At 40.9% G+C, this 19,295-nt stretch overlaps 1 protein-coding gene across 1 annotated transcript in view; it reads left to right on the forward strand.

Annotated features, from left to right (window-relative positions):
* Positions 1-849: 849 nt before the first annotated feature.
* RNF125 (ring finger protein 125) overlaps positions 850-19,295 on the forward strand; it is a 33,593-nt gene continuing 15,147 nt past the window's right edge. Inside the window, exons 1-3 of the mRNA XM_037032548.1 lie at positions 850-1,303; positions 13,587-13,740; positions 16,924-17,018. Coding sequence (XP_036888443.1) covers positions 1,140-1,303; positions 13,587-13,740; positions 16,924-17,018 — 413 coding nt within the window. The 5' untranslated portion in view covers positions 850-1,139. The remainder of the gene's footprint in view (positions 1,304-13,586; positions 13,741-16,923; positions 17,019-19,295) is intronic.

A 19,295-nucleotide genomic window follows, 5' to 3' on the forward strand; every position in this document is an offset into this window, starting at 1 on the left:
ATTATGTAGTATTGTATTATTTCTTAGTAAGTATATGAAACTCTATCTCTAAATAAAATTTTTTATTTTTATTGATTTTTTTTGAGAGAGAGAGAAGCATCGATTTGTTGCTCCACCCATTTATGCATTCATTAGTTGATTCCTTCATGTGCCCTGACTAGGCATCTAACAGCGGCCTTGGAGAACTGGAAGTTCCAACGGAGTATCCCCACCAGGGCTGGGGTTTTGGGGGTTTTTGTTGTTGTTGTTTTGTTTTGTTTTCAGTTCCGTGGAGAGCTGAATTTTGCTTGTTGGAAAGTGGGTCCCATTACCAGAGTGGAGTATGGCATGCAGTGGGCACTAAGTAAGTCTTATTAAATGCATGAATTAATAAATGACATATTTGGTTGTGTTTAAAAGAGGACGGGGCAGAGAATACAAACAGTGGCAATAGATTCATCCTGAGCCGAAGAAAGGGGGATGGAAGAATTTAGCATGAGAATTCCCGTTTTGCACTGGCATTTGATGCGTTGACATTCAAACCGGGTCTTCAGAACCCGCTCCACTACTCCATGCTACCGCTCCATTAATGGAGTATTGATTAGATGATTGAGCTAGTGATTAGTCCTGTCTTAGGAGATGTTCAGTCATCGATCATCTTTGTAGCCTATTATGATTACAACAGTGCAGGATTAATGGGACCACCACCTTGGAAGTGGGTGTTCTCTGATTCCCATAAAACATGACCAGGACTGCTTTTTCCTTAACTTGCGACCCTGGGGAAGGTGGATGTGCACAACCGCTTGGAAGGTTCACTGCTGAACCAGGTCCTCTGCTCTGCAGTCGCGGTTTCAGGTTTCAATCCTCTCAGGACCACGAGAAGTTGCAGCTTGCACTGCTCGGCCGCCGCCTCCGCCCCCGCACCTCCAGCAAGCCAGGCGGCACTCAAAGGCAATGTCAGACTCCAGCCGCGCACTTCGACTGCCCTAGACCGAGGTTGGGCGCTGCGACTGAGACTGCTTGTAGGCTGCCTTTGCTGGACGCGCTGGGAGGCGGCGATCGCAGCTGGGCCGGGACTTCCTTCCTCCACCACAGGACAACAAAACAACCCGGCAGCAGGCACTGAGCTCTTGGCAGCTGTCTGGGTGAGACGCGCAGCGATGGGCTCTGTGCTGAGCAGCGATAGCGGCAAATCCCCGCCCGCCTCGGCCACCCCGCGGGCCCTGGAGCGCAGAGGAGCCCCAGAGCTGCCCGTCACGTCCTTCGACTGCTCCGTGTGCCTCGAGGTGTTGCACCAGCCTGTCCGGACCCGCTGTGGCCACGTGTAAGTGCCAGGGGAGCGCGCTTTGCTCGCCCACCCCCGTGGGGCGGACGATATTGAGGGAGCCGAGAGTATGGGGAAGGGATATTAAGAAGATTGCAGGAAGAAACCTGGACCTGTCGAGTGCGGGCCACAGGAAAAAAATGCCCAGTCGGAAGGTGACACAGGATTTCAGTAGGCAAAAGCAGCAAAAAAAAAGCGGGCCCTTGCAGTCTTCCTAGAGCTGCTTCCTCCCGAAGCCAGGTGCGGAGTCCCAAGGATGGGAATCCCAGGCGGCACGGGACCGCCAAGAGCCAGGATTCGCCAGCTGGCTGGGGAGGAGGATGATCTTGGCAGGAGAACCAGCACCCGCCTTGACACAAGGCAGTAAGCTCTCGCAGAGCAGTTATCCCGCTGAACTCCGTTAATCCGGTGGTGCCCCTCTACCCTCCCCCACCCCGGTCAGTGTTGTTTTTCTGGCGGTGTGCACGAGTTCCAGAACGCCGCTGAGGCTTGACTCTCTTGAGCAAACAAGGACCTGTGCAAATTGTCCTTCCACTCCAACCCCCACGTTCCTGTCCCAATACTGACACCTATACCCTTCCGACTAGTGAAACTGGGATGTCCAAGTGGTTAACGGTAGTCTTAAGAGTTTAACAACCTGTCCTTGTAGGGATCTGGGGCTTCAACGTTAGCACAAAGCCGGTCGGTGGGTGTAGCCATTTAAAACCCAGGAGGTTGTGACTACCTGCCGTACTCACCGCTTCCGCACATCGGTAGAAGGTGTGGGTAAAAATAACTGTCTTAAAAATCATGTGCTGTATAACTAAAACTGGCCGTTGGCGCTCAGCTGTGGTAGTTTCTAAGAAGAGTTTAAATAAAAGCAAAATATCTATATAAAATTGGCAGGTTCTTAAATATGTGCTTAAGTAACTAGTGTGAGTTTCGCCTGTGGATTTGTATTTGTTTACTTAGAAGCTTTATTTTCACGGGTGCAGAGATAGGTGACTGTGTGGGAGCGGGGATTGCATAGAGCAAGAGCAGAAACCCACTTAATATGGTTTGGGGACCGCCCACAAACTATAGTTAGATGAAGCTCCCGAGCAATAACTGCAGAGACTAGTAAGTGCTTTTGGCTTCCCCATAAAAAAGAAGTGCCAAATTCTAAGTGCCTAAAGTATTTTCCAAAGGGCTGACACAGTCCTGGGCACCTGTAGCCTAGTCCATGAGAAGTGGTTTTCACCCCTGAAAAGCACAGCAGTGAGCCATGAAAATCTTTAGCTTACAAAATGTTGAAATAAGGAGTGTCTTGGGCATAATATTCCGTGGCTGTATTCAGGGCCTGTTGTATCAGCTTTGTACTTTAAACTCTAGACGGATTCACCTCCTGTCTGATAACTGATGTTTCCCAGCTGTCCAGATGTAGCTCATTGATTTACTATCCTAAGGCCATATGGAAGCCAAGATGATGTTGCATAACAGCATAAAACACACTGATTTGTTCAGGGTAGTAACAGCTTCATTTAAATTTAGCATTAAAACTTTATAGTTGCACCAAAGACGTATACTGGTTATCAAGTCTTGAAGATTTCTTTTGTAGACCTGAAGTGAGCAGCTTTGCTGTTGGATACTGGAGATTGTTGTTATCTGATTGGAGATTGTTTTCCCTGCTTTGGATTTTGAATGCTGTAACTGACTGTATTCAGTGTTTTTGCTTCTGCTGAGGGATAATATACATTTGCAAAATGTTAGGTCTTGTATAATCTTTTCCCTTGTTAGAGTGAATAGAAAACCAGCAACCGGAAAAGTAGTCATGAAGTATAACAAGGGCTGGATGAATGGCCTTCCCTCACTTCACTGTTCTTTGTTTTGACAAATCTATGTCCATTGTTCTGGCTGTGGGCAGAATTTCCATATTCCTCTTTTTGGCAAATTTACTTGGGCCCCTTCCATTTTGTGAATGTTAATTAGAGTTCCTTCTGCACTGGAGATGGTGAGTACTGTTAATACCATTTGTACTTTGTAAATCAATTACTCTCTTCCATTGAACTGAAATTGGCAAATAAAGAAATGAAAATGAGACCTCTCAATATTATTCTATATTAAAGCCAATTTTCAAACTTGTTGAAGTAGGTCATTTATGCTAATTTATATTTATAAGCCTTTTCAAGCCAAGCAAGTACAATGATGGCAACAATATTATCTTGAGTGAATTTGTGTATAGCAATTTATAAGTTGTATGTTGATGCAGTAAAAACAGAGGGCTGAATAGAGAAGCAGGATTTGAAATCTATCTCTGCTTCTAATCAGCTGTGTGAGCCCTTTGAATCTGTTTCATTTCCAAAATAGGGTGAGTAGTGGAATTTTCTAAAGATTCCATTTATATTTTTAGAGAGAGGAGAAGGGAAGGAGAAATAGAGGGAGAGAAACATCATTGTGTGGTTGCCTCTCATGCATCCCCCATTGGGGACCTGGCCTGCAACCTAGGCGTGTGCCCTGACTGGGAATCAAACCAACCATCCTTTGGTTTGCAGCCCACTCTCAATCCACTGAGCTACACTAGTCAGGCGAGTAATGGACTTTTATGAGTATTTAAAATGTACAAGTAGCCTATATTTATTATATATGCTCAAAACAGTTTTTATTTCCTTCAAAGTCGTTTCACAAAGCAAAAACCCATGAAGGGTTATTCTTTCTTTTTTAATTTTAATTTTATTTATTTTTAAAGAGAAGGGGAGGGAAGGAGAAAGAGAGAGAGAGAAACATCAGTATAGTTGCTCCTCGTGTGCTCCCCACCTGGGGCCCAACCTGGCCCACAGCCCAGGCAGGTGCCCTGACTGGAATCAAACCTTTGGTTTGAAGGCTGGCGTTCAATCCACTGAGCCACACCAGCCAGGGCAGGTTATTCTTTCTTGTCTCTATATTTCTTTTGAAACAAACTGGTCCAGAAAAGGTGCACTTTAAGAAGTTCCATTTTAAAGTTTCAGCATCTCAAAATGACTATTTATACCACTCTATCAATTGTAAAAATAATGCTTGAAGGTGGGAGGCTTCTTTATCGTCACCTTATCTTCTGTTTTTGAGATAGGGAAAAAGGAAATTAGTAAAACTGTGTAAATGAAACTTAAAGGGAATCTGATATACATTCAAAAGAAGTATTCAGGAATATTAAAAGACATTTGTTATCCAATTGGATATGGTTGGGACAGGGAAAGAAGAAGTCCAAGACAACTCCCAAACAAGTGACAGAGATAAAGGGGGCAGAGTTTAGCTCAGGAGGAAGTTAATGAACTTGACATTGGGCTTGTGGACAGTACTGTAGTTCCACAGGGTGATATACAAGTAGAAATACGCCAGAGGCGCTAGGACACTGGGTTTGGGGAAAGAGATCAGAACTGGAGCTGAGGGAGTTATCTACAAAGGGCTAAAAGGTTGAAAACTGACCACCAGAGCTAAGGACTAACTGGAGAATACAAAGAGCCACATCTCCATTGAACTGATTGAATTACCTGAATTGCTCTATGTCACACAATTTGTCCATTTGTTTTAATGCAGTGGTTCAAGATAATGCTGAATTGCTCTGAAGTAAGTGGATTGAAATGTTCCATTTGTGGTCAAGTACAAGCAATACAGCCTACATCAAATTAGTGATTCTCTAAAAAGAGTCCAAAAATCAACTGATAAGTTCTAAATTAAGCTGGAAATACACATCAGTTCTTTCATTCATAGATGCAGGTAGTTGAATTGAGGCAGTGGGAGTGTGGAAGTTCCCCTGTGATTACAAATTATCATCGATGTAACATTTGGCCTGTTATTTGACTTCAGATGGCACTTTACAGTTTAAATATGAACCATCCAGCCTCCTGATGCTAAAAACAAATGTAGATAGGTTGCCTCCTTCTCCCAAGGTACTTGGGTAAATGTCAGTTAAAATGGGATGAGTGGAGTTTTTTGTATCATCACGGTTCACAAACTCTTGCGAACCATTGGTCTGATGAAGGCGTGCTACTTTCCACGTTGCCATTCCTTTAAGGTCTGGCACTTCATAGATGTTGGATATTAGTTGAATTAATGAACAACTCTAAAACAAAATGCAGTTTGGATACTTCGGTGAATGTCCCTCAAGTGGGCACAACTTTCGTGCCAGCCAGCTGATGATATGTAGTTTGAGTAACAGACAGGAATCCCAAGATAGTTTTTGAACTCTATTCCTTTTATAGGGTTACCCTTCTGTGCTTGTATTATTGAGAATAGCAGAAAGATGTGATTAAGCTGGCCTGAAATTTGCCTCATCTGGCGGTTGGACTGCTCTGTGTTTACTTAGCAACATTAGTGTTGTCATAGGCAAATTAAGCATTAGGGATTTATTAAATTATGTATTCTCTAACAAACAGCACCTAAACACAGCGGCAGATTGAGTTTTATGCCCAGATTCTCCTTAGAACCTTGGTCCTTGCACCAGCGGGATTGCAGTACCTCCGGCTCCACCTCAGAACTAATGAATCCGAGTCTGCATTTTAACAAGATGCCTTGGTGATTTGTAACCACTTTAAAGTTTGAGAAGCACAGCCTTAGAGAACCCTTTTGAAATGACAGTAAGATGCAGTAAGTTGAGGACAGTGTCTGAAGGATATGGAGAGGCACCCCTCTAAGATGTCAAGTAAAAGGAAATAAAATTTGCCTTCAGGTTAAATTTAAAACCCACACGTAGTGGAGTGTAGAGATATGTACAGTCATTTTTCTGAATGATTCCCAGGATGGACTTGGAGGGTGACCTAAGTGAATAACAAGCCTATCAAAGGAATTCTTGGGGGGCAGTCCCTGGTTGGAGGAGCCTGTGCTTTAATAGTTGCACTGGGACCTGTCCAGACTGATCCATCATCAGTGAAGAGGGAGTGATGTGTGTGACTGTGTCTTTATTGCCCTACATTGGAGTATTTTAGCCTGAGACTTTTTATGGTCACTTCGAATAACCGTAGCATATCCCCTTACTCTATTCACATTTTCAAGCTCACCAAGCCAGCTTGAGACTTTCGTCTGTTCCATTTTGGCAGCCTGGTGTTGAGAACAAAAATCAAGTGTTTAGACTGGCCCTGTGTTAGCCGAGGCTTCTTCTAGAACCACATTTGGGGACCACCTCTGGGAAGTCATTTTGCTGTCTAGCCCAGGCCTCATAAAGTCTTTAACACATCTTTCCTCTTTAAATCGGCTATACTTCGGGTTCGTTTTACCTCTTCAGATTGGTTGCATAATTTTACCCAGTGGCCTCAGCAACTCTTCCTGTTTCCCTCCTATACATTCTTCACCAGTCCCTTAATTCAGAGGAACAGAAAGGGATTAATAAGATGACCAGTGGGAGTGGGTAGTTATGTTTCCAGCCGGTTGCAGAGGTCTTGGAGTCATTATCTTAACTGATTTCTTTAGGGTCAGTAAACTCAACAGAGCTGGGTTGGAAGTGGTGCAAATGATTGTGGGGGGTGACTACTCCACAGGAAGGGCCACCAACCATATGGCCGTTTGGAAATTGAGTCCGGGGTTGCAGGAGGTTGGTTAGGTTTTCAAGAGAAGCTAGAAATCTGGCCCTGGCTGGTGTAGCTCAGTGGATTGAGCTCGGGCCTGTGAACCAAAGAATCACGGTTCAATTCCCAGTCAGGGCACATGTCTGGGTTGCAGGCCAGTTCCCAGCAGGGGACGCACGAGAGGCAACACATTGATATTTCTCTCCTTCTCTCCTTCCCTTCTTCTCTAAAGATAAATAAATAAAATCTTTTTAAAAAAGAGAGAGAAGCCAGAAATCTGGCTTTGTGTGTGTAATCTGATTTTAAAGCAATAGCACCTCATTCAGAATTTTTGAAAACATTAAACTGGTCTTAAAAAACATGCATTTAAATGGAAGGAGACTTGACTCAGGGTGGTGAACACAGAATACAACATACAGATGATGTGTTATAGGATTGTACCTCTGAAACCTATATAATTCTATTAACTAGTGTCACTCCAATAAATTTAGTAACTAAAAATAAATTGCTCTGGCTGGTGTGGTTCAGTGGATTGAGCACCGGCTTGCAAATCAAAGGATCACTGGTTCAATACCTGGTCTAGGGCGCATGCCTGGGTTGTGGGCCAGGTCCCCAGTGGGGGCCGTGTGAGAGGCAACCACACATTGATCTTTCTCTCCCTCTCATTCTTTCTCCCTTCCCCTCTTTAAAAAATAAATACTAAGTAAAATCTTTAAAATAAATAAATAAAAGATACAACTTAAAAAAAAAAACATGCAATTGACTTTCATTCTCCGCTTCTGACTTTCATTGAAAAATACTCCTCATTCTGACCATGCCTTTTACAATTCATCGTTCTGAACCACATTGTTCAGTGGGAGAGGGTAGAGAAGCAGGAATCCCTTACTTCCTTGGGTTTGTGTCCATTTCTGTCTCTTGGGCACTTCCAGAAGGACTCGGGACTCTTATTTATTCATGGGAACATTGGGCCCTGCCCAGAAGGTTCCCCTGGGGAAATTCCTCATCACTAGTTTAGTGATTTCAGTTTACTGAGTAGCCACTGTGTGCCTGGACCTGAGTAGGAGGGAGGCCTGCCAGATTCGGAATGGCTCTGTGCTGTCTGCATTTCCAGGATCTTCGTGCAGTGTGCTCTTGTCACTGACCTGTTGTCTGGGGCATTTTTATTCTGTCTATTGTTCTTTAGCTTTATTGAAGTGATACAGTACAATTCACGCAAAAGGTACAGGTTGATGAATTTGGGTAATTGTATGCAAATCCTGTAACCGTCCTCACACACAAGAACCAACAGTTTCATTTCCCTAAAACGTTCCCTCAAAATCTTTGCAGTCAATCCCCTTCCCAGACCTTTGGTCCCAGGCAACCTCATCTGCTTTCTGTCACTAAGTTTTGGAATCACGCTTTTGTAAGTAGTCTTTTGTGTTCAGCTTCTTTCATGTAGCATAATGGGGGCATGTATTTGTTGTCATTTGGTATGTTGCAAGTCCTTTTTCCTCTTCCTAAAGACATTCTAAATCTGTGTGTCCCCTTGCACTGTCTACTGTTACATTGCTGGTCTAAGCCACCATCCTGTCTTAAACTATTACAACGGACTTAAACCTGGGCCCCTCACTGTGGCTCTTGTACCTCTGTAATCCATTCTTGACACAGGAGCCAGTGATCTACATAGTGTAAATCAAATCATGTCACTCCCTTCCTGAAAACCCTCCAGTGCCTCCCCATCACTCTTAGCCATGGCTTTATGGTTTGTCTCCTACCTACTCACTCTCCCACCGTTATCTCTGGTTTTCAATAACTCAGTAAGCGGGTTCCTAGCTTATGTATGTTTTGTGTGCAGTTTGGAAAACCATTCCCAGCTCTTCCCAAGACTGAGGCCTTCAAATATCATCTAACTGCTCCCTCTGCCCCACCCACTCCGTTTTTTTTGTCAGCTGTTTTATTCTTCTCAAAGCATTTGTTGTTTGCCTGCCTACTTCCTCTCCCCATTCTGGAACCCCGAGAACAGGAACCTGGTGCACGGCACCGGTTTCATCTCTGGCCTGTCAATCACGGCCTGGCAATAGTAAGCTCTCACTGAAAATTTTGCCAGTGAATGCATGCTTACACGGTTGGGTATTGGGAGATTTGTGTGGATTTATGCATTCTCTCATAAAGTCTTCGTTACAACCCTGGGATAATTGTTCTTACTAAAAGCTACACAAGTTCATTTTTTAAAAGTTTGGTGTTTTGTCTCTTCAGTCTTTTATTAGATTTCAAATTGTTCGGTGCACTTTTTTTAAAAAAAGATTTTATTTATTTACTATCTCTTCAGAGGGAAGGAAAGGGAGGGCTATAGAGAGGGAGGGAAACATCAGTGTGGGAGAGATACATCAGTAGGTTGCCTCTCACATGCCTACAGCTGATGAGCGAGCCTGCAACCCAGGCATGCGCCCTCACCGGGAACGAACTGGCGACCTTTCAATTCACAGGCCAGCGCTCAGTCCACTGAGCCACAGCAGCCAGGGTTGTTCAGTGTACTTTTACTTAAATAATCATAAATGCAGTGTAACCTTTTCCTCACACTGGATTTGGATGCCCTTAAAAATATTTTTAAAAATGTTTTTGTCTTCGAGTCACATTCTATTGTAAATTTCAAGACTCTCATTCTTCAAACATTTCCCTTTCTAATATCCAAGCTAAATTTTTCTCAGGAGTAAAGAAAATGTAAGTCATAGTAAGGTGGTTCATTTCCCTAGCATTTTATTGTAAAATTTTTCAAATGTACAGTTAAGTTGATATAATTGTACAGCGAATACACATACATTCACTGCCTAGGTTCTATAATTATTAATTTGGCTACCTTTGCTTTTCTCTCTCACTTTATTGTATACCTATCCATCCACTAATCCACCTTATTTTTGATGCATTTCAGGGTAGGTTATAAATATTAGCATGCTCTGATTCTTTCTCATATTAGTATGCATAATACTAAGCAGAATTCAATATTTGTTTATGTTTTTTAAGGTAAATTGTACATAAATGCATACATCCTAGGTGTAACATTTGCTGACTTTTGACAGATATTGAAGCTAAACCCTCATCAAGGGCTACAGTATTTTCAGGAGACAGTTTCCTTGTGCCCCTTCCCAGTCAACCCCTGTCCATAGACCCCCATAGGTAACTACTGTTGTGATTTTTTTCTGCCATAGACCAGTTTTACCTATTCGAATGCCTTGTATGAATGGAGTTTTACAGGATGCATTTTGCTATGTTTGGCTTATTTTATTCAATATCTCTTTGAGATTCATCTACGTTGTTGCTTGTATCAGTAAGTTGTCCTTTTTATTGCTATATAGTATTCCATTGTGGGAATATGCTGTGGTTTGTTTATCCATTTTCTTGTAGATGGATACCTGGGTTATTTCTCGTTTGGGGCTATTATGAAAACATTCCTTATGAATATTCTTGTACAACCGAACATAGTTTTTATTTCTCTTGGGTAAATACATGGGCTTATATGCAAGGCCAAGGGGCGCCTGTATGTTTTTTTTAAGAATTGTTCATTGCACAGGTAATGTGGTCATATGGTTCTAACTTAAAATTTGGCAATGAAAATGCCCTCTTTCTACCTCATACCCCTTCTTTCCAGTTTCCCACTTCTCCAACAGGTGGATAAATGTTTATTTTCTTTATCCTAGATGTTTTTATACATCTGCAAACCTAAAAGTAACTCTGTATACACCTCTATACTTTGCCTCCTAAGAGATTTTAGTTTTGAGTCATCTTATTTATGGGCCTTGATAGTACGTATCACCCAAACTTGGAATGCCCTGTGTGGATTCTAATTAGTCAGTTCATGAAATGTTTGATCACCTGTATACTTTCTATGCTCATGTATTACGGCGGGGATGTTAACTTCTCCAGCTCTCATTACTTGAATTTAATACCTATACCTCTAATGAGAGAATTTTAACCTCAGGTTTTTTGAATGTAGCAGGTCTGCAATCTTGTTTCTGCACCGTAGAAAGTAAGACTTGAGCGGCAGTAGCATCCAATTCCTTTCCAAAGTGACACTTTGAAAAGTCGTGGTTTTTACACCTTCATAATCTATAAACTGAGTCTGTTCCAAAACACCTTGGTCTGTGTTTTCTCCATTTAATAACCATTTCTATTAAAATGAGAACTGCGAATTGACTAATTTAACCAGATTTGCAACTAGTATCTTCTGTAATGCAGTAGTAACATCTGTATAATGCTCATCGGAGAGTTTCATACCCCACGTAACTAAGCACAGTACAGAGAGATGTAGGGGGCTTATAGTGAGGCGACTTGATTAAATAATGGTTCAAGTGTGCTACTTTTCACCATCATCTACCAGGCATTTCCATTGTTGTGGTTAAAAAAACTTGTGCAAAACATTTACAAAATGACAGTGGAAATGTCCCCTGGGTAAAGCCCACTGGTTTATACAGGTACATCAGTGATGTAATTGTGCCACTTCTGCTTATCACTGGGAGGAATGAAAGTGTCTTTAAACAGACTACAGACGTTAAGCTTCTCCTGAAACTTAGGGGAAAAGCACGGCTGTCTTCTGGCTGTGTGACCTCAGCCAGTTGTTACACCTCTCTGAACCTCCGTTTGCCATCAAGCAAGAGAAGAGAATGCAGAGCAACATTCTAGGGTTACTGTGAGGGCTAAACGAGGTTTGCTCCTTGTATTGGCATCACATTCAAATACATTGTGAGAAGAAGGGGGAAGACTTTTAGCTCAAAACAAAACAAAACAAAGGGTTATCTGCTTGTTCCTAAATTATGTAAACAAATAATTCATGTCAGAGCCATAGATGTTGTATTAGAAATGTTCATTATGAGTTGAGCATTTGGACCATTTGTAATAAATACTCTTCAAAGCCTACATTTTGAGAACGAATTCTGCAAGGGCAGAGTGTGCTTTAGAACTTAAATGAATCATGAGGCAGAGAAAAATACGATAGAGCAGAGGACTTAGGTGTCCCAACGCCAATAAAGGTACTGCTCTTACTGACTGGGCCAGCTGTGGGGGCAGAAAGAAAACTCACTGAATTTTGGGTCAGGAAATCCCAGCTCAAATTTTCTACCGATGTGGTCTTGCGGACTTTTGTAACTTAATCTCTATGTACCTCACTTTCCTCATCTATACATGGAAATAATCATCTTTCTTAGGGGTGTGTTAAGGTTAAATGAATTAAGGTATTTTATTTTATCTTAGTTTTGTTTGTTTGGTTTTTCAAAGTATAAGTGAAAGTTTCTAAGTTAGAGGTGGTAGAAGTGAGCCAGCTGGGCTGTTTGGGCTCAAGGAACCAGTTACAGAAGAAAAAGAAGGGCCCTTGAAATTTAGGAGAGAGAAAGGCAAAGGTAACCAACTCCCTTCGGGGTGGGGAGGAGGGGGAGAAGGGAAAGGTGTGGGCATGTTCCTGAGAGGGAGAGAACCCTTGAATTAAGGTATTTTTTAAAGTGTTTTAAAATTTTTTATTTAAAAAACAGTGTATGGAGTTTGAAATTATATCAAAACAAAGAGTCACCAAACAGTAATCATAGCAAAAACACCTAGGAAGAAAAGGGTAGAAACTTAGGCAGATCTGGACTTCTAAGTAAAGAGGACAGTCCCATCGAATTGTTCCTGAATCAGTCTTTATGTCACTGTATTCACTACTCATCTCCCAGAGAGGAAGTTCACTTAGTCTGGCCTACTTCAGCAGAGGGTGGTGGGCACCTGTTTTCAGAAATTTTTGTTTACTGATTTAAGAGAGAGAGAGAAACATTGATTTGTTGTTCTATTTATTTATGCATTCGTTGGTTGATTCTTGTATGTGCCCTGACCAGGGAATGAACCTGCAACCTTAGCCCATGGGGACAGTCTTCTAACCAACTGAGCCACTTGGCCAGGGCTGGTGGGCACCTTGATTGAGCTCCTGCCAGATTGTATGTAAGAGGTAGAGCTCCTGCAGAACAAAATAAGGATGCTATTTCGGGGGAAAAGGGGAAATGGACATGGGCAGGCACAAGCATCGAGCAAATGTCTCAAGCACTGTGCAAACGTCAGCATCCTTTGTGTGCTAATGAGATTTTTTTTTAAATAACAAATGCAGAAAAGAGTACTTTTAAGAATCAGTAATGGCTGGTATAATTGAGTATTCAGTTTGTGAAATTTTGTCGAACTGTGTACTTACTGTATGTGAACCTTTCAGAAGTATAGTACAATTAAATTTTTAAAAGCTTAATAACTTTTTGCATGTGTTAGTACTCCCACAGAGCTGTTCCGTGCTGAGTGCTTTAAGAGCCATCAGACTATGTCGATGGGTATCACCTACCTAAAGGCTCATTTTGTCTTCCGTGTGCACTTAGCCTTTAACGGCTTCCATAAATGGGCCAGATATTCTGTGAATTCTGTTGATTCTGTTAGAATTTTGTTATGACCATTTGTAAGTAAACCAGAGAATTTATCTTCCCCCCAAATTTAAGGTAAAGTAGGATTAAAGGAAAGGAAGAATACAGTGGATATCCTTTGGGTTATCATTTTAACTCCAAGTACAGGAATACTATTTCACTACTTGGTCTGTCTTGTTTTGTTTAAATGTGTGCAGTGCAAGTGGTGAGAATGTGCGATCCCAGAGAAGTCTTACTGGGGGGAGGTAAGAGACTCTGACCAGTGCAGGGTGCAAATGGTAGTACAGCTCCTAGTGTACAAGGTGTTATTAAAATACAGTTTACACAAATGAACACGCAGTGGTAGCTCTGTTACGAGGAAGTGTATTTGTGTTTTGTGCTGGGCAGATTCTGCCGTTCCTGTATTGCCACCAGTTTGAAGAACAACAAGTGGACCTGTCCCTACTGCCGGGCGTACCTTCCTTCAGAAGGAGTTCCAGCCACGGATGTGGCCAAAAGAATGAAGTCAGAGTACCAGAACTGCACCGAGTGTGACACCCTGGTAAGGGGCCCTGTCTGTACTCCTGGTTACCAGCTTAGACCACTGAGAAAATTGTTATGCAGCTAATCATTTCGCCTATGCCTTTGACCTCATCCTGCCCCAACTTCCTGAAGTTTATTGTCTCAGCCTCTCTCCAGTTTCATACATGTACGCTGCAGGAAAACGGTCACCTAATTTTTCAAACAGATGCTTTCATTGACCACCTCCCTTTTCTCTCTTCCCATGATTTTTTATGACCCCCCCTGTTATGGGGCCTCCATTCCTGCTACTCTGTTGCAGCCCATCAATGAATAACTTTATCATCAAATCCAGTGGCATAATTGCACCTATGGTCTTCTGGGTTTTGCAGTATTTATCTCTCTTGATCACTTCTTGTTGCAGTTTGAATCCTTTGATACATGGTTAGATCATGCGAGATCTTGGAGGCCACACAAAAGGTTCTGTCTAGATTGTATCTCAAATGCAATAGTGAGTCATAGAAAAAGTGTAAGCTTTTGATGGGGTTTAGATTTTCAGGATATTGCTCTAGCATGTGCGTGGACAGTGGTTTGAGGGGGAAAAGCAGGAGTGGTGAAGACAACTAGGTGGCTATCAGGATGGATCAGGTAAGGAAGCTGGACTGGAGTGATAGTGTGAGGTATGAAGTACAGAGGTTTGGTTTTTCAGGGTGTCCTTAGGAGAGAGAATCAAAGGAAATTGGTAACTGACTGCACGTGGGGTTGAGTGAGAGTGAAGCACCAAAATGCAGGGTTTCTGAGCAGGTGAAGGTGTTGAAACGGGGATGGGGTTCAGAGAAAAAGCCACAGAGTTAAATTTGAGGTATGTTAAAATTTGAACTGCTAAGTAGAGGATATTTTAGATATCCTCTGCTTAGAGCTCAAAAGAAACATTCTGTACCGAAAAGAAAGATTATGTACTGATTAATACATAAGAGAAAGATTAATTTATATTCACTAACTTTCTTTAGGGAATGTTTCTTGATTGTTAACCTGAATGATAGCCTGTTATAATATTTGTCTCAGCACTCTGTATTCCCTTTACAGCACTGATCACTGCTTGTAATTATGCTGTCATGGTCCTTTAATTTGTGCCAGTTACCCCCACCAGGTCTAAGCACCATGGAGGTAAGGACTGTGCCTGTTTTATTAGCAACCGCATACTCAGCACTTTGAAAAGTGACTGGCATAGAGTAAGTGCTTAATGCATTTTTGCTTTTTTCTGTATATTTATGTGAGACTTAGTGACCTATTCATGGCTTCCTGACTACAGACAGAATTCATGCATAGTCTTTGGGGTCAGACATCCTGGGACCAAACTCCAATTCTCTCACCTGTTCTTTGTGATTTTCGGCAAATTATTGATCTAAGTTTTTGTTTACTTATGGAACACAAGGAAAAGGGTAGTATTTGTGTCTCAGGATGGTTTTAAAGGTAAATGATAAAACTTACGGCTTTTAGCATGGTTTGAAACAGAGGAAATGCTCAAAATCAATGAATATTTATGTCTATTGTAATAGGCTATTGCTTATTTTGACTTGATATTTTTGTCATCACATAAAATTTAACATGCACAAATCAAACTTGGGGTATTATTTCATCCTCTGTCTCTTCATCCCGCTCTTGGTGTCTGTCACAAACAAGACCAAGCTCTCAGTTATCCTGGGTGGAAATCCCCTTTGTTTTCCAACCCCCACCCCCTCATTTCTGATTCTTCCCAAGTGTTTTTGCATTTTCCTTGGAGGTAGTTCTTGTATCCGTTTCTTCTGTTTCATGTTATTTGTCTTGCCAGGAATACTGCTGTTCCTTCTAGAGCCATTTTAGACTCTGTTTTACTCTGAAGAATCCAGGCCAGAGCGCCGTTCCATGAGGCTTTTGTATTCCAGTCTCCAGGACCAAATGGCTTCCTCTTCACTTGTCTCCACATCTTTTTTCCTTCCCATTTGATTAGAAGCACCTTTACAGCAAACACAGTGGCTTATGTTTCTTCTGTCCTCTCTTACAGAAGAAATACCTCTCTTAGGTATTTTTATCTCTAGAGTAGCCACTGTATGAATTTATCAGTTCATTTGTCAGTATATAGTCCCCAGATTGCTAATTTATGTAAGGAATGCTTTGCTTTGTTGACAAAGGAATACAAAGAGGAAGAAAGAAACTTAACACAAGCAGTGAAGAGATGAGAGTATTAATAGGCCAAGTTGGGTGTTAAAGATTGCATAACATTCTGTTTCAAGAGAGTTACCTAGGTAAGTCCCAGTTTTTACAGCTTTTAGATGGATATTTGTAAAGCAAGGGTTTGCTTTTATTTTTGGTCTTTGATTAAGCAATTATAACCGTTTCCTTGACGTGGTAGATTTCAAGTTTGAGGTTTAACTTCCGTAGCTTGGGCAGAATGAAGCCGTGTGCGTTGGCCACCTTACCACAGCTGTCAAAGCTTCCTGTAGCACAAGATCTTATCAGAGTTTCTAATGAAACATTGAGCAGAATATGTGTTGTTTAGCAACAGATCCCTCATGGTTAGGGGTCTCTGAATGTATATCTGGAGGAACAAGGGCTCTTTATTCGGCCTTGATAAAAATGGACTGCAAGAGCTGTCTTTCATGTGTGTTCTTAATGGGGCCATTAAGTATACTGTGCATTGTGAATTCATGTGATGCTACTAGATACATTATAAAACCATGGTATTTATATCTCTCCCCGAGGCACAACGTTTCTTTTTACTTACTATGGACATTTCTAAAATCCATCCATTTATTCTTCTTATCTCTCTTTGTTTTCTTTCCTCTCTCTTCCCCCCCCCCTTCTTCCCTCTTTTTCTCTTTTTTCCTCTCCCGTTTTTCTTTTCCTACTTCCTTTTTTCCATCATCATTTTAGGCAATGTCATTGCAAAAATGTAAATTCGAGTTCATCTACGTCTTTCCCCTTTAAAGAACATATGCTTTCTAGAAGAACCAAATTTTAATAACTCAACATTTCAGCCTTTAAAGTATTAGAGAAAATTAAAACTAGTGTTATTCTTGATAATGCCTTAACTTCATTGTACCGTTGTCATGAATGCACCCTTTCAAAATCAGCTGATCCGCACCATGACCTTTTTGGAAATAATGAAGGTAATAAAGCTGAGTCACAGAAGGCTTCATTGAGCCCCTTTCAACAGTGAGTTTATTTTCGATTTGCTTTTCCGTAGGTTTGCCTCAGCGAAATGAGGGCACACATAAGAACTTGTCAGAAGTACATAGATAAATACGGACCGCTACAAGAACTTGGGGAGACAGCAGCAAGGTTTGTTTCGATAGAGTACAGCTGAATGCTCAATTTGATACGTCTACAAAGAATTTAATGCTGAAACTAATGCAAAATAATACTGGATGTAAACTGTAATGGAAAAAAAGTTTAAAATGTTATGTTACTGAAAAGCAAAAAAAAGAGAGAGAGAACTTAATGGGCTGGAAAATTTAACGTTTTTATTGTGAAGATATGCATATACTTATGTGTAAGCTCTTCTCCACAATACCTATTATTGGTAATCATTTGTTAGTAGCAATAATTATGAACGAATCTTGCTCTCTCTACTTTAAAAACTTTGCATGGAGAAGCCAACCAAACACCGGAGAAATTAGAGAAACTTCCTTAGTGAAGTTTGTATTAAGGAAAACTCAAAAACAGAATGCATAATTGTTCGTTTCTGATAGGATTTTTTTCCTGATAGACTCCTGAAGTAGATCATGATTAAGAGGTTTTTTTTGTCTTTACTTTTCCATTACTGCTGCTCAGTTCCCCAGCTCATTCCCTGTCATTTTGCTAGTTTCTTCTTAGAAAATAGGAAGTGACATTTCTGTATATATTCTAACTAGGAAGTATAGGCCTCTAGCAGGCATCCTGAATTCTGTAGTTTTGGGGGCTGGAAGAGGGGTGGAGGTGACTAGCAGGTGTAATGGAGAATATTGATCATTACCTTTTTTCCTTTAAAAAAGAAAAGAAATCAGGGTCATTATTTTCCTAATAGCCAGAATAATTACCAAGTTTGGAATTCCTCTCTACTAAAGAAAATGATTTAAAGAAATACATTCTCCCACGTAGGCTAATGGCTTTGAAACCAAATCTGCTTATGAACTCAGTTATCCAATAGTGGTATTCAGTAGGAGTGTAATTTCTTTCTCATTCCTGAAGGAAAATGTTACTTTTGCTTATTTTAAGAAAATACACTCAGCCCTGGCTTGTGTGGCTCAGTGGATTGAGTGCTAGCCTGTGAACCAAAGGGTTGCTGGTTCAATTCCCAGTCTAGGGCACATGCGTGGGTTGCAGGTCAGGTTCCCATAGTGGATGAGTGAGAGGCAACCACACACTGATATTTCTCTCCCTCTCTCTTCCTCCCTTCCCCTCTCTGAAAGATAAATAAATAAAACCTTAAAAAATATATACTCAGGCCCCAGCTGGTGTAGCTCAGTGGATTGAGCGCGGGCCTGTGAACCAAAGAATCACAGTTCGATTCCCAGTCAGGGCACATGCCTGGGTTGCAGGCCAGTTCCCAGCAGGGAATGCACAAGAGGCAACCACACATTGATATTTCTCTCCCTCTTTCCTTCCCTTCCCCTCTAAAGATAAAAAAATAAAATTTATATATATATATATATATATATATATATATATATACATACACACACACACACTCAGAATAGAGCTTATACTTTTTAACCTGGAAGTCTAAATCATTGCTCCATTCCTTTTGCTTTACTAGAGATTGCTTTGCAGATATATCTGTCTCATAGGACTAGTTTTATATCATGACATTACAAATTTTAAGTGAGTATTTTAGCTCTAAGGAGTATAGATTGGCCACAAGGAACAACAAGAATCAAGGGTAACAAATGGGTTGAGAAAATATGTATATTTGATTGCAAGGTTGAGAGCCTTTATAAAAAATTAAAAATAAGGAACAAGTATAAAGGACACATGGATAAAAACTAGGGGAAGGCAGAAATGGGACGGAAGCCCAGGGGAGGCCTGGGATGGTGGGCTGGGATGGGAGTAAAAGACAGAAAATTGTACTTGAACAACAATAAAAATAAAATAATTAAAAATATATGAAAGCTAATTTAAAGCCCAATTTCTTCTGTTAGAAATAATAAAGAATTAAAATAATAGAAAATGAGAAGCATTGGTGATTAATCAATCTTATAAGATAGATTACTATTTGCATTTAACATAGAAATCTTTGCTTTATAGAAGTTACTACATGGTTCAAATTTTTAAAAATTTTGTGCTGGGAGCTTGTCTAGAGTACAACTCTTGGGGTGTAGGAAGTTATTTCTATAATGAAATTTCTAAAAGTGAGCAAAAAATTCTGAGCTTCCATATAATAGTTAAGCCAACAGAGTAAAAAGCAATAAGTAAAATCAATTTTTGATGCATTTTATTTAACCTAAATAGAGCCAGAATATTATCATTTCAACATGTGATCAATATAAAAATTGAGGTATTTTACATTTTTAATACTAAGCCTTTGGAATTCAGTGTGTGTTATATGCTTCAGCATATCTCAGTTTGGACTAGCTATAC

This window comes from Sturnira hondurensis, unplaced genomic scaffold, assembly GCF_014824575.4.
Source record: "Sturnira hondurensis isolate 20B ecotype Veracruz unplaced genomic scaffold, ASM1482457v3 Scaffold0001872, whole genome shotgun sequence".
In the NCBI taxonomy this organism is placed as follows: Eukaryota; Metazoa; Chordata; class Mammalia; order Chiroptera; family Phyllostomidae; genus Sturnira; species Sturnira hondurensis.